The sequence below is a fragment of the Culex quinquefasciatus genome, chromosome 3, assembly GCF_015732765.1.
Source record: "Culex quinquefasciatus strain JHB chromosome 3, VPISU_Cqui_1.0_pri_paternal, whole genome shotgun sequence".
Lineage (NCBI taxonomy): Eukaryota > Metazoa > Arthropoda > Insecta > Diptera > Culicidae > Culex > Culex quinquefasciatus.
In genome coordinates, this window is record NC_051863.1 from 29,062,545 (window position 1) to 29,078,606 (window position 16,062).

The 16,062-nt window shown below is 33.2% G+C and overlaps 1 protein-coding gene across 2 annotated transcripts in view; it reads right to left on the reverse strand.

Annotated features, from left to right (window-relative positions):
• Positions 1-624: 624 nt before the first annotated feature.
• LOC6038164 (glycogen synthase kinase-3 beta) overlaps positions 625-16,062 on the reverse strand; it is a 66,375-nt gene continuing 50,937 nt past the window's right edge. For both annotated transcript variants that reach the window (XM_038264180.1, XM_038264179.1), the window contains 2 exons: positions 14,400-14,586; positions 625-3,115 (listed from right to left, as the gene is read on the reverse strand). In XM_038264180.1, coding sequence (XP_038120108.1) covers positions 2,748-3,115; positions 14,400-14,586 — 555 coding nt within the window. In that variant the 3' untranslated portion in view covers positions 625-2,747. The remainder of the gene's footprint in view (positions 3,116-14,399; positions 14,587-16,062) is intronic.

Consider the following 16,062-nt stretch of genomic DNA (forward strand, 5'->3'; position numbering starts at 1 on the left):
TTTCGTGACCCTTTCCTTGACCGTTTCCTGGGCGTTTTTTTTATATGGAGTTTTGCGTTCCTTCCGATCTGCATAACAGCCTTTTGCCAGCGATTTTCTCGAATCGCGGTTTTTAGTTTTGTGCCCTAATGAAATGTTTGGCTCGATTTGACTATTTTCTGAAGAAATTTCACCGGATACACTTTGAAAATTTGTTAAAAATCAAATAAATTCATGTTGTTTAAAAAAATAACTTCAAAGGAAACCCTTTCCATCAACCAATTAAAAAAAACTATTCCAATCTTCTTACCTTTCTTCAAACAAAGTTTGCACACGATTTACTGAGCCAAAATCTGTAAACTGCACTTTTTAAGTAGCTTTTCTCTACAAACGAAACGAATCCAATTCCAAACAAAAAAAAATCGAGCAAACACTACTCAACAGATGACAGGATCGAGGGAGGGAAAGGCTGACAAGTCCAAAACGAAACGAACCGGAAACACAAAAAGACTGTGCGCGCTTTAGTGCACAAAACCAACAAACCGAGAAGGAGGAGGAAGTGGAACTGGATGATTTTTTTTTTGCATGGTTTTGGTGCAGGTCGATGTGATCACGAAATCGAACTTTCAGAGAGATAGAGAATTAGATGACAGCGAAATCTCTTAACATTTTTTCCTTTATTTACTTTTTTTTCTAGCTGATTAAAATATCTAATAGCTAAAAATTGTAGCAGTTACTATGTGTGTGTGTGTGTGTGTTTTGTTGTTGTTGTTGTTAAATATTACTTCGTCCTCACTGCTGTACTTGTTTTTTACTTGTTTTGCTTTACTGCTTCCTTTTTTATACAGCGACAACGATATTTTTGTTTCTTTTCATCATCTGTGTGTGTGTGGTTTTCTTTTTTAATTACAACTTTCGGCTATTTTTTCTGTTTGTTTTTTATTCTTTACGCCGCGGTCAAACACGCTCGCGCTTTCACCATGTTTTTTTTTCTCAGTGTTTTCTGTGTGTGTGTGTTAAATTATCGGTTTTGCCGTTTCATTCTCTGTTTTCTTTTTTTCTTTTCGTTTTCTCATCTTTTTTTGGGATTTAAATTTAAATTACTTATGCGTTAATATATATACTTTGTTTATACTACAAAAAAGTGTTTTTTTCATTGATTTTCTTTCCTTCTCAGTGTTTGTTTTTTTTTTTATTTTAAAATAATTTATTGTTTGATTATTATAATTATGCTCGCGGTCTGGTGTCGCGCGCGAACGCTCGCGGGAGACCATTCACGGTGTGTGTGTTTCATCTTTCTTCTGTGTAGCTCGAGGAAAAGGAAAACGTTTTTGTTTTGCCGTTTATATATTTACTTCTTCTTCTTCTTCTCGCTGTTGCTGCAGAGTTGATCCTTTAAATAGGGTGTTGATTTTGTTTTGTTGTGTAGTAATTTGCTCTCGATTTCAAATTTCAAAGTGATAAAGAGAAGAGTTTTTGTTGAGTAATTTTGCATTACGCTTCATTCACATTCTGGTTTCTCGCAAGACTCTGTTACGTGTGTTAGTGGTACTTGTCTGTGTGTTTGTGTATTTGAATAGTTATTTCTGTTTTTTTCATCGCTAATAATAATATAAACAATTGTTCCACACCGTTCTACACATGTTACTCCTAACAGACGCGTCGTTCGCCGAACCTCATGCTCAATTTGTTTTTCGTAAATTTCAACATTTTCTCCCTCTCAGTTGCTGCTGCTGCGGCTAGAAATCGTCTCAAAGTCTCTGTGGCGACTTTCAACGCTGCGTTACAAACACATTACCACGTTACGCTCTCTTAAATCAAACTTTTATTTATGCATAAAACAGAAAAGAAAAACTCTGAACCCCACAGCACGATACATGTCGCGGGGGCAAGAAAAAAACGAGGGGGCGCGCGCGGCGCCACTCTCTGTCAAAACTTTAAACACAAAAATATATAAAGTATACATACATATATATATGTAATAAACACGAGTCGGGGCGAGCCTTCGCCAACCGAAGACCTCTCTCCCCGTTCGGCGCTTGGTTTTTCCCATCGCCACACTGCGTAACGTTTTGTTTTGTTTTTGTTTACCCTCTCTCAATTTATAATTATTATATTTTTTTGTTTGTTTGTTTTTTTTTGTTGCACAACAGTCACAAGAGAACGATAAACTGAACTTTTCAACTATAACTAGCAAATTGAAACTACACTTTTGCTCGTCCACTTTATTTAAATCGCATTTTTTTTTCTTCCTCGTTTTTTTTTGCTGTTGCAGAAGGTGAGTTTGATCCTCTAAACTTGGGTTGGGATTGCGTGGGTGTGTGTGTGTGTGTGTGGTTGGTGAATGTAAGTGTGTGTTTAATTTTTGTCCTTTAGTAATTATAATGTCGCTTGAAATATTACTCTTGCATCGTTCAGATATCTCCTTTTTGTTTGTTTTTAAAGTGAATGTCTGTATTGTTTACTTGAATTTTCTTCCTTTCTTTCTATTAGTGGTTGCTTGTTTTGTGTTTAAGTATTAAATTTTTGCTATAGATAGTAATGTGTGTTGTTTGTTTGTTTATTCTTTTACTTTTATTTTTTCTTTACCTCACTAGTAATTTTAATAAACCACGATTTTGCTGTTTTTTGTTTCTCTCTTGGTTGCTTCTTCTTCTAGTGTGTGTGTGTTGTTTTTTTTTGTTTATTTTCATCCTCGCGTTAAATTAATATTTTAAAATTAAAAAAAATATATTTATAATATTTAATGTGTACGCACAAAATTAAAGCTAACCCATTGTAGAAGTTGCCGCCGAAGCGAGAGCCCCTTGACTGGAACTGCTGTCCACGCCGGGCACGCCGCCCGACTGTGCCGTCGGAATATCGTCCGCACCGGCCCCGGACTGCGAACCGGCCCCACCGGCTGGCTGGCTGCTGCCGCTGCCACCGTCCTGGCCCTGCGCCTGGGAGCCGCCGTCCGCCGCCGAGGTGCCACTATTGCTGCTGCCACCGTTGTTGTTGTTGCTGCTGCCGCCAGCGCCGTTCCCGCCGGAGGCACCGGCACCGCCGTCGGCCGAGCTCGACGACTGGCCGGCTTTCGCGTCGTTCGGGTTCCGCGGCCTCAGGATCAGGTTCAGGCTGGGCTGGATCGCGAGCTCTGCGGAAAAAAGGGGAAAATCAGTAACATTATTTTTCAATTATTTTAATACTGTTTTATGTTTTTTTTTTCATCCTCGAATCATATTTGCGGTTAACTTTACGCAGTAGGCTTGACCGCTTAAATTAATGTGATTTTTTCAATATTGATAACAATGATTGGCTGCGCTAGTATCAGCTTAGAATTCTGAAATTATCCGAAGCGACCGCCAGTGAACGCACACGAAGTTGAAACGAACGAAACCGCGTTCGGCACTCAAGCAGGCGTCCGACGCGAAGGCACATGCTCTCGCTTTACTTCTCTCTCTCAACCTCTCTCTCTTTCTTGCTCGTGCGGTGATGGTTGCTGACAGCGATCATTTGAAGGTGAACGTGCTCTGCGCGGATGTATTTCTGATGACTGTGTGAGTGACCATGCGTAGCGCTCATTCGTTCGTGTGTGAACGAACAAAAGCAGAATGTCAAAGAAAGAAGCCGAAAAGCCGAAAGAAGCGCTCAGTCACCTTTCAACTTAAAATGTCGAAAGGAAAAAAGTATATATTATTGCCCGCAGAAAGGAAGATATTTATGGGACTGGCTTGTCGTTAAACCAGAACAAGATTTTTTCGGTTCCTTTTGGGCCTCAAAACAACCCTAAAAAATTTAGGACCGATTAATTTTGTATGGAGATTTTTATGACAAAATCCACTTTTTCGTATTTAGATTTTTGTAATTCTTATTTTGAACTAAATTTTAAAACCAACACAATAGCGTTCAAATTGAGAATTTCTTCCAAACTTTCCCGAAGAAAGTATGGTGCTTTTTTGCTCCTTTCAATAGATACAGCGTAAAACACGTTTAAGACCAGTTTTTAGCAAAAAAAAAAAATCAAAATGTGGAAAAGTAGGTATTCCCATATCAATTTCGTTACAAAATTTAAATGCAAAGCGCACAGTGTGGACACAACCAATCACTCCCAAATTTTAGGAAGTTGTTCAGGGTCCGAAAAAACCTTGTTCTGAAAACGACCATATTGAGCCAGCATTTTTTACAAAATTAAGAAAAAAAGCAATTTTTTTTTTAAATCAAAAATTCAAAATTGAAAAAAAAATAAAATAAAATCATCATTTGTCTTATCTTAACCCCTTTCAGGCCTGATGGGTCATATATGACCCAAAAATCAAAATTTTCTAAGGTAGCTTATAACTTTCGTATGGTCTTCAAAATTATTTTCCCATCATTAACCGATTTTTTTTAAATTCAGGCCTGAAAGGGTTAAATGTTTCTTAACTTTATCTGTTCCAACCAATAGTCTTGTAGTTTAGCAAAAATCGTTTGTGCAACAAAATCCAAAAAAAAAATTTTTTTTCAGCACGAGATGTAAAATGCGATGAATTGTGAAATAGTAGTTTATGCAACAAGTGGCAAAAAGAAGATTTATTCAGCCCTAGTCGAACATTTAAATAAACACGACGAGTGCTGAAAAAAAACAATCAAAAATCTCACAACATTGTTTGCAATTCCTAAAAACGCATTTTGAATGGAATTTTATGTCAAACTTCCGTGTGTTGAATAAATTCTTCATTCTTATGTTACTTTTCGATACTATTACTGAAAAGTTCAATTTTTCGGCACCAATCTATGCTTTTTAGCACTGGTATTTAAAGGTATTAACTTTAATTTAATAATTAAATTTTATCTTTCGAGTATGACAGGAAAAGTAAGTAGTTTCACAACGGAATTGCAAAAAAATGTTTTGCAATAAGCTGTATACTACTTATTTAAAAATTTCAAATGCGCCTTTGAATTTGATTTTTTTGTGAATCATATTTTTTGCAATTCCGTCGTGAAACTAATTACTTTTCCAGTCATTCTTGAACGACGAAATAGCCTACTTTGCTGTACCAAAAATAACAGAATCGAATAGCAAAACTTTTCAAAATAAATGCTGAAAAGTTCTACTTTTCAGCACTCAAATAGGTGCTGAAAAGTTGAACTTTTCAGCACTTGTTTTGAAAAGTAACACTTTTCAACATTTTTTTTTGATTTAAACAATTTGTTGACAAAATACATGAAAATTCGACTTAAAATTTCACTCAATGAGTGTTTTTCGAAATTGCAAAAAATGTTATATGGAACTCGTTGCAAAACTTGAATTTTTTCAGCACTCTTCGTATTTATCCAACTCGGTGAACCTCGTTGGATAAATGTACGACTCGTGCTGAAAAAATCCTCTTTTTGCAACTTGTTGCATAAACTACTATTTTCCCTTCTTGAATTTGGCGTGCCAGTTCTTGGTCACTTCAATCACTAAAACAGTGTCGAAAAGAATTACTTTTCAATACAGGTGGTGCAAAAAGTTGAGCTTTTCAGCACTTAAATGAGTGCGGTAATTAGGCTCTCAGTACTGTTATGTTTAGTAATGATAAGTAATGAACAAATGGGTGCTGAAAAGTTGAACTTTTCAGCACTTGTTTCGAAAAGTAACACTTTTCAACATTTTTTGGATTTAAACGATTTCTTGACAAAAAAATGAAAATTTGACATAAAATTTCACTCAGTGTGTGTTTTTTGGAATTGCAAAAAATGTTGTATGGAACTCGTTGCAAAACTTGATTATTTCAGCACTCTTCGTATTTATTTAACTCGGTGAACCTCGTTGGATAAATGTACGACTCGTGCTGAAAAAATCCTCTTTTTGCAACTTGTTGCATAAACTACTATTATGCAACAAGTGGCAAAAAGAAGATTTTTTCAGCACGAGTTGTACATTTAAGGTAAACCTCGTTGGATAAATACGACGAGTGCTGAAAAAAACAAGTTTTGCAACGAGTTGCTTACAACATTTTTTGCACATGAGCAGTTCTCTAGGATTTCGGTCATTCGATTTTTTTTGTATTTTTTAATCCGACTGAAACTTTTTTGGTGCCTTCGGTATGCCCAAAGAAGCCATTTTGCATCATTAGTTTGTCCATATAATTTTCCATACAAATTCGGCAGCTGTCCATACAAAAATGATGTATGAAAATTCAAAAATCTGTATCTTTTGAAGGAATTTTTGATCGATTTGGTGTCTTCGGCAAAGTTGTAGGTATGGATACGGACTACACTGGAAAAAATAATACGGTAAAAAAATTTGGTGATTTTTTATTTAACTTTTATCACTAAAACTTGATTTACAAAAAACACTATTTTTAATTTTTTATTTTTGATATGTTTTAGAAGGCATAAAATGCCAACTTTTCAGAAATTTCAGGTTGTGCAAAAATCACTGACCGAGTTATGAATTTTTAATCAATACTGATTTTTCAAAAATCGAAATTTTGGTCGTAAAAATTTTTCAACTTCATTTTTCGATGTAAAATCAAATTTGCAATCAAAAAGTACTTTACTGAAATTTTGATAAAGTGCACCGTTTTCAAGTTATAGCCATATTTAAGTGACTTTTTTGAAAATAGTTGCAGTTTTTCATTTTTTTAAATTAGTGCACATGTATGCCCAGTTTTGAAAAAAATATTTTTGAAAAGCTGAGAAAATTCTCTATATTTTGCTTATTTGGACTTTGTTGATACGACCTTTAGTTGCTGAGATATTGCAATGCAAAGGTTTAAAAACAGGAAAATTGATGTTTTCTAAGTTTCACCCAAACAACCCACCATTTTCTATCGTCAATATCTCAGCAACTAATGGTCCGATTTTCAATGTTAATATATGAAACATTTGTGAAATTTTCCGATCTCTTCGAAAAAATATTTTGGAATTTTCAAATCAAGACTAACATTTCACAAAGGCCAAACATTCAATATTACGCCCTTTTAAAATGTTTGTCTTGATTTGAAAATTCCAAAAATATTTTTTTCGAAAAGATCGGAAAATTTCACAATTGTTTCATATATTAACATTGAAAATCGGACCATTAGTTGCTGAGAAATTGACGATAGAAAATGGTGGGTTGTTTGGGTGAAACTTAGAAAACATCAATTTTCCTGTTTTTAAACCTTTGCATTGCAATATCTCAGCAACTAAAGGTCGTATCAACATAGTCCGAATAAGCAAAATATAGAGAATTTTCTCAGCTTTTCAAAAATATTTTTTCAAAACTGGGCAAACATGTGCACTAATTTAAAAAAATGAAAAACTGCGACTATTTTCAAAAAGTCACTTAAATATGGCTATAACTTGAAAACGGTGCACTTTATCAAAATTTTAGTAAAGTACTTTTTGATTGCAAATTTGATTTTACATCGAAAATGAAGTTGAAAAATTTTACGACCAAAATTTCGATTTTTGAAAAATCAGTATTGATTAAAAATTCATAACTCAGTCAGTGATTTTTGCACAACCTGAAATTTCTGAAAAGTTGGCATTTTATGTCTTCTAAAACATATCAAAAATAAAAAAATTAAAAATAGTGTTTTTTGTAAATCAAGTTTTAGTGATAAAGTTAAATAAAAAATCACCAAATTTTTTTACCGTGTATTATTTTTCCAGTGTAGTCCGTATCCATACCTACAACTTTGCCGAAGACACCAAATCGATCAAAAATTCCTTCAAAAGATACAGATTTTTGAATTTTCATACATCATTTTTGTATGGACAGCTGCCGAATTTGTATGGAAAATTATATGGACAAACTAATGATGCAAAATGGCTTCTTTGGGCATACCGAAGGCACCAAAAAAGTTTCAGCCGGATTAAAAAATACAAAAATTAAAATTGAAGAAAAAAGACCGATTTCGTAGAGAATTGCTCACATCCGAAAAACGCTTATTTAATGGAAGTTTATGTCAAACATTCATGTGTTTAGTAAATTCATCGTTCAAAACAAAACAATATTGAAAAATGTTAATTTTCGATACTAGTGCTGAAAAGTTCAACTTTTCAGCACCTATTTCAGTGCTGAAAAGTAGAACTCTTCAGCACTGTTATTGAAAGGTATTAATTTTCCATTCTGTTATTTTTGGTACAGAAAAGTAGGCTAATTCGTCGTTCAAGAATGACAGGAAAAGTTGACAGTTTCACAGTGGAATTGCAAAAAGAAGATTTCTGGAGTTTTTTTTTAAAAGGTCCAATAAACCAATTTTTTTTTGCTTTTTGGGTGTTTTTTAATACCCCTGACTCAAGGCGGTTTCAAAAACACCCAAAAAGCAAAAACTGGAAATTTGGTTTATTGGACCTTTCAAAAAAAAAAAAAAAACTCCAGATTTATTCATCCCTAGTCGAACATTTAAATAAACACGACGAGTGCTGAAAAAAAACAATCAAAAATCTCACAACATTGTTTGCAATTCCTAAAAACGCATTTTGAATGGAATTTTATGTCAAACTTCCGTGTGTTGAATAAATTCTTCATTCTTATGTTACTTTTCGATACTATTACTGAAAAGTTCAATTTTTCGGCACCAATCTATGCTTTTTAGCACTGGTATTTAAAGGTATTAACTTTAATTTAATAATTAAATTTTATCTTTCGAGTATGACAGGAAAAGTAAGTAGTTTCACAACGGGATTGCAAAAAAAAAAATGTTTTGCAATGAGCGTCATACAATTTTTTTTTTGAAATTTGAAATGCGCCTTTGAATTTGATTTTTTTGTGAATCATTTTTTTCCCTTCTTGAATGTGGCGTGCCAGTTCTTGGTCACTTCAATCACTAAAACAGTGTCGAAAAGAATTACTTTTCAATACAGGTGGTGTAAAGTTGAGGCTTTCAGCACTTAAATGAGTGCGGTAATGAAGCTCTCAGTACTGTTATGTTTAGTAATGATAAGTAGGCCATTTTGAGGACCTGATAAAAATAATTTTATGAATTAAAAGAGTAGGCCATTTTCGTCATAATAAATTGACAAGAAAAGTTTTTATTCAAGGCGTTAAAGTAAATTGTTGCCCAAACATTTCAATTTATTTTGAATTTTAAGTATCGATTCTCATTAAAATATGTACCAAAAATTAAATAAAGAAAGGGGGTTGACGCTTCCTTTCAAAATTTATAAATAATTAAGTTTCATTCCTGTAATATTTATATTTTTATTTGATATTTTTTGTACCTCTTTTTTTTAAATTTTGTACTTTGAGAATTTATGTGAGGTTTTGCTGAATACTAAATTAGAACTCAAATAAAAACATTTAGGTTTTATCGAGAATATTGAGAATTTCTTTAAGGTTTTTTCAAGTACTAAGGCCATTGCAGACCATTTTCATAAATTCATTGCTATTGCTATTCACTTTATGATTTGAAATCCCGAAAATCAGGCTTGAAATTTAAAAAATAACCTATAATATTGCACCACCCTAAATTGTGTGTTAAACCAGAGCAATCAAATGATTTTTTTTTTGCATTAATACCAATGTAGAGGTGGGCAAGACCGCTTTTTTCAGGAGCCGCTCATTTTTGTTCGCTCATTAAGAAGAGCCGCTCTTTTGAACGGCTCTTTCACTCTTTTTCAAATTTGGATGAAAAGGTTTTTTTTTAAGAATCGTGTTATTTTATAACTTTTTTCACATTGGACTTTTATAAATTATTTGATAAAACAAATTAAAACTGAAAACAAAAAGATGCCCTTGAAAACCATAGGTCATGGTGGTCTTTTTGTCATGATTTTTACTCGAACCTAAACATTGGGAGCGTTCTTTTATTACGTAACGCAAAATTTGGGATTTTTGACCCCTTCCCCCCGTTCGTAACAAATCGTAACAGATGAGCGACCCCTGTGTTTGCATTTTTTTAAGAATTCTTATATGAAAATTTTGCGTTACGTAACAGAATTTTTCAGCACTCCCCCCCTCCCCTTATTTTCGTAACATTTTGTAACATTTCGTAACAGACACCGACACCCCCCCCCCCCCCCCCCCCTAACTGCGTTACGTAATAAAAGAACGCTTCCATGCGAGTAATTGAATGGCATCCAAGCTTAAATCTAAGGAATGCTGCTTGAATGCTGGAAAAATTGTTTATACTTTTAAAATTGCGTTTATTTCTGCAAGAATTGAACTAATGCTGATATTTTATTTGAAGAAAATATTCTATAATTGAACTAATGTTAAAATTTTATTTGGAGAAAATATTCTGTAAACTTTTTTCTACATTCTGATTTAATCGAAAAAGTATATAGACGCTAAAGTTTGATCGGACAAAAGGGTTTATTTTTTTTCCAAAAATCTCTTAACTATTCAGTAGATTTTTAGTAATATTTTACAAATTATGCAATTTGAAATGCTCAAATTTGTATTCCGGTAATATTTTAATGTACATTTAGTTGTTCAATGAAAAGTTTTTTTCATTTTGTTTAGAAAACCATTTACTTTTGGGAATAATTTTTATAAACATTGAAATATCTGAAATTGCATTTTCAAGTCTCAAAAAAAAATTTAACACTACATTTTTTTGGAAATTCAATAAATTATATTTATAACATAAATCATGCCATCTTGAAACGGTTCTTTCAAAAAAGTTTAAAAAAGAACCGCGGTTCTTTTTTTGTGAGCCACGGTTCGTTTGATCTTTTCGGTGAAACAGCTCTTTGAGTGACACGCTTTTTTTTTGCTCACCTCTACTAATGGACTGTAGGGAATTGTTGTAAGAAGTTTAATAACACAACTCGATATTGAGCAATCTCTACGAAATCGGTCTCTTTTCTTAAATTTTAAATTTTGTATTTTTAATCCGACTGAAACTTTTTTGGTGCCTTCGGTATGCCCAAAGAAGCCATTTTGCATCATTAGTTTGTCCATATAATTTTCCATACAAATTTGGCAGCTGGCCATACAAAAATGATGTATGAAAATTCAAAAATCTGTATCTTTTGAAGGATTTTTTTGATCGATTTAGTGTCTTCGGCAAAGTTGTAGGTATGGATATGTACTACACTGAAAAAAAATGATACACGGTAAAAAAAATGGCGATTTTTTATTTAACTTTTTGTTACTAAAACTTGATTTGCAAAAAACACTATTTTTATTTTTTTTTATTTTTTGATATGTTTTAGAGGACATCAAATGCCAACTTTTCAGAAATTTCCAGGTTGTGCAAAAAATCTTAGAGCGAGTTATGAATTTTTGAATCAATACTGATTTTTTCAAAAAATCGAAAATTGGTCGCAATTTTTTTTCAAATTTTCAATCAAAAACTAGTGAAATTTTGATAAAGTGCACCGTTTTCAAGTCAAATCCTTATTTAGGTGACTTTTTTGAAAATAGTCGAAGTTTTGCATTTTTTTAAATTAGTGCCCATGTTTGCCCACCTTTGAAAAAAATATTTTTGAAAAGCTGAGAAAATTCTCTATATTTTGCATTTTTGAACTTTGTTGATACGACCCTTAGTTGCTGAGATATTGCCATGCAAAGGTTTAAAAACAGGAAAATTGATGTTTTCTAAGTCCCACCCAAACAACACATTATTTTCTAATGTCGATATCTCAGCAACTTATGGTCCGATTTTCAATGTTAAAATATGAAACATTCGTGAAACTTTCCGATCTTTTCGAAAAAAATATTTTCAAAATTTTTAAACCAAGACTATCATATCAAAAGGGCGTAATATTGAATGTTTGGCCCTTTTGAAATGCAAAATATAGAGAATTTTCTCAGCTTTTCAAAAATATTTTTTTCAAAGGTGGGCAAACATGAGCACTAATTAAAAAAAAAAGGAAAACTGCGACTATTTTCAAAAAAGTCACCTAAATATGGATTTAACTTGAAAACGGTGCACTTTATCAAAATTTCACTAGAGTACTTTATGATTGAAAATTTAATTTTATATCGAAAAATAAAGTTGAAAAATGTTTGCGACCAATTTTCGATTTTTTGAAAAAATCAGTATTGATTCAAAAATTCATAACTCGCTCTAAGATTTTTTGCACAACCTGGAAATTTCTGAAAAGTTGGCATTTGATGTCCTCTAAAACATATCAAAAAATTAAAAAAAAAAATAAAAATGGTGTTTTTTTGCAAATCAAGTTTAAGTGACAAAAAGTTTAATAAAAAATCACCAATTTTTTTTTACCGTGTATCATTTTTTTCAGTTTAGTCCATATCCATACCTACAACTTTGCCGAAGACACTAAATCGATCAAAAAATTCCTTCAAAAGATATAGGGGAGTTTGGGGTAATATGGACAGTGGGGGTAATTTGGACACCCCTTTAAAAATCACGTTTTCTTCGGATATAAAGTGAAAACGGCAATTTAAATGATAAGGCTAGTACTAGTAATGGCCTAGGAGTATGGACAAACCAAAAAAATTGGAATAGGTTAAGTAGTTTTGGTATAATGTGTAAAAGTTTCCAAAGGCCGGTTGGCACTGCCTTAAATTCTAATATTTGAAGGTTAGGAAATAAGGTTTTGCAGGGTTATATGGCAAAAAGTGGACATTTTTGTTTAAGGGGTTGCTTGGACGATGCCTGAGATATGTACGCATAAAAATGTGCATTTTATCCATTTTTATCATCAAAAATCGCAATTTATGATAGAATATGCTATGGGGGTAATTTGGACATGGCTTGTGGGGTAATTTGGACATACCTGAAAGTCTACCTGTCAGGCAACAAAAAGTAACTTTCATGGTTGGATGAGTTTTTAAAGAGATTTAGATAAATTTAGTGGGATTTAATATGTCAAAACAATCAAAAATGAATGTGAGCAATGAGAACTTTCACAAAACCCCTATTTTTTAATTTAGATAAATTTATTCCAATATTCGAATTGATGAAAATCTGATTACTGTACATTTGGCGTTCAACAAGATTCTAATGTTGATTGCTTTTAATTAACTTCTTTGACATTTCTAATTTCTATGCTGGTTTACAATAATATTTAAATTTGAAGGGCTACAGAATGTAAAAATTAAAAAAATGATATTTTCAGGCTAATAAATTCTATATAAAGATTGATTTATATAAACATAAATGATACCTTAATCACTAAAAACAAGTATAGTGTGCCTGATCCAGCATCAATGTTTAAATCATTTCAGTATTAATGATTAAATTATGTATACTACACTGAACTTTTTGTTATCTACCTATTGAATTATAGTTCTATCACAAAATCATTATTTAAACCATTGATGAAATATTGTGAGCAACACTTCAAAACATAAAGCAATTACAAAACCAGGTTGAAGGATAAAAAACATGCTCAAAAAATCAAATGTTGAACTTATTCTTCAACATGTGTCCAAATTACCCCACAAAAGGTGTTCATATTACCCCACAAGGTATGTCCATATTACCCCACAAGGCATGTTCAAATTACCCCATAGGGGTGTTCATATTACCCCCACACAAAAATGTGGGGGTAATTTGGACACCTTTTAACTTTTGCGATAAAAATGGGGTTTTCATCAAAATTTATCGAAATGAATGACATTTTTCCATCAAATATGGTCTCTATTATCCTCTGTTGTCATCCACATTCCTTTAAAATATCCATACAGCCCGTAACAGAGCAATTTCCTTAGGGTGTCCAAATTACCCCACACTCCCCTAGATTTTTGAATTTTCAACATCATTTTTGCATGGCCAGCTGCCAAATTTGTATGGAAAATTATATGGACAAACTAATGATGCAAAATGGCTTCTTTGGGCATACCGAAGGCTTAAAAAAAGTTTCAGTCGGATTAAAAAATACAATAAAAATCGAATGACCGAAATCTGAGAGAACTGCTCTATTATTAAAATTGATTTCAGTAAACGCTTCAGTTTCGCCAAGGTATGATCGATTTTGATTTCCTAAATATGCTATAATCGATAGAATAGAATTTTAGTGATTTTTTAGCCAAAAAATAATATTTTAAATGCCATGTATAAATGCTCATTATTGATATCCCCGCATACTTACACGTGGATGCGCATGGTTGATCATGTTGATTCCATAGCATTAATTCAAAAAATAATATTTTATTTGCCATTTATAAAATATTATTTTTTGGCTAAAAAATCGAAATTCGTAATTCGTAAATCATAATTTTTTCAGTGTAAGAACGGGCATTGATCGTTCTTTTGAACCAGGTTCCCAATGAACACTGTCCTTACACCTACATCTCACCTTTGTTCTGAGTCAGTACGAGCAACACGCTAGAACACGCTTATTTTTGGCTAAAAAATCACTAAAATTATATTCTATCGATTGGAGTGTGTTTAGGGAATCAAAATGTATCATACCTTGACGAAACTGAAGCGTTTACTGAAATCAATTTCAAAAATGATGCGTTATGTTATTTTTCCACAAAATCCCCTTTTATTGCAAGAATTAAAATTTTAACAAAACCTTTCCTATATTCGATAGGCTTAATTAATTGAATCCAAACTCACCTTGCTCTGTGAAGTTGAACAGCGGCGGAAACTCGCGCCCGTTCGGCAGCTGCTTGTTGCCCTCCCGCAGCTCGTTGAAGAACGGGTGCGCGCAGGCCTGGATGGGGGTGATCCGGGTGCCCGGGGTGTACTCGAGCAGCCGGGACACGAGGGCGATCGCGTCCGGCGGGGTGCGTGCCCGGAATACCTAAACGGGGAAAGAGATTTGAGGTTAGAAAATTTTCATTGATTTTTTTTATTTTTATTTTTGGTTAATAGGAGAGGGGGTTGGCAATGAAATGGGACAAAGAAGACAGAAAGGGGATGGAAGGGTTTTCGTTGTTAAACAAATGATAAAAGAGAACGAAAAGAAAAAAAAAATACAGTGAAATTATAACAGAACAAAATTGAAAACATAAGAAAAACAAAAAAGAGAACGGGAGTAACAAAATCTAATGAGAGGAATAAAAGTTGATAATCCACTCTTAACTATCATCACCAGGCGATTGGTTTCGACTCACGTCAGTTAACGGAATGCAATGCGAAAACAACGAAATCAATCATGAAAAAAAAACCAACTGAAATCAGTGAAACAGAGGCCACAGGCTGACGCGTGATTTGGATAAACCAAAAAGTAAGAAAAAAAAAACACAGCTTAGTAGCGCGCGCATAAAGAAGTTTGTTGGTGCTAATCGAAACAGGTCACATTCCTTCGTTCAAACTGAAACAGTAAAACCAACCAGACATCACAAAAGAGCCAACCAAACCAACCTACTAAAGTCAGTCAGAGTAGAAAAAAATAAAACGTAGCAGCAGAAAAAATTGTCACACCGGTTTCATTAGTATTATACGATAGAGTCAAATCAAATGTGCGAAAATAAGTGATGAGGCCTGTCCTAACTCTTCTCGAGAAAATAAAAGAAAAAAGCGCATTCAAAGTTGGGGAGGGATGCTACTAAGCTGTTTCGTTCTGACGAAGTTTCATTTCCAACATCCCAAACCGCAGCAGCAAGTTCCCTACGCATCGGTCTCTCTAAGCTAACGATGATAACAGAGTCAGGTGGATGCAAATTAGTGAGCCAAACACGGTTGATTTCCTTATAGTTTTAAATTAATTTTGTTTTTATTTTTTTGAATTTTGGTTCTCAACTTCAACTCTTGAATTAGTCCAACAGAAACAGAACAGAGCAACAACTGGAACTGGAAGAACACCCGCAAAAAAATCCGAATTAGGAACGTGTTCTGTGGTGAGACTGTCTGGTTTTTGAACACCAACCTGAGAGCAGTGTGAGTCCTGCAAGTGTGAGTTTGTTTCCTCTATATGTACGTGTTGTGTAGATTGTAGATAGTGTGCTGCTATAAGTTTAAGAACACATGATTTACTTTTTTTAAAGAAAATTTTGATTTACCAAATGAAGACTGAATATTTCGTTTTTTTACAGCATAGCCAAACTTTGCACTTTTTAAATAAGTTTTAATTTTCACAAAATCCCATTCTACCAAATATTATGGTTAAAAATTGTTCTGCAAAAATTAAGTTGAGGAAATTTACGCAAAATTTGGTTTATGAAAATTTTAGTACTTATGCCGTGTTTTGTGAAAATTTGAAGTATTTTCAATACAAAAACCAACGTTGATAAAATTCATGGTAAATTAAGAGCGAGTTTTTCACCAGTGTGTAACA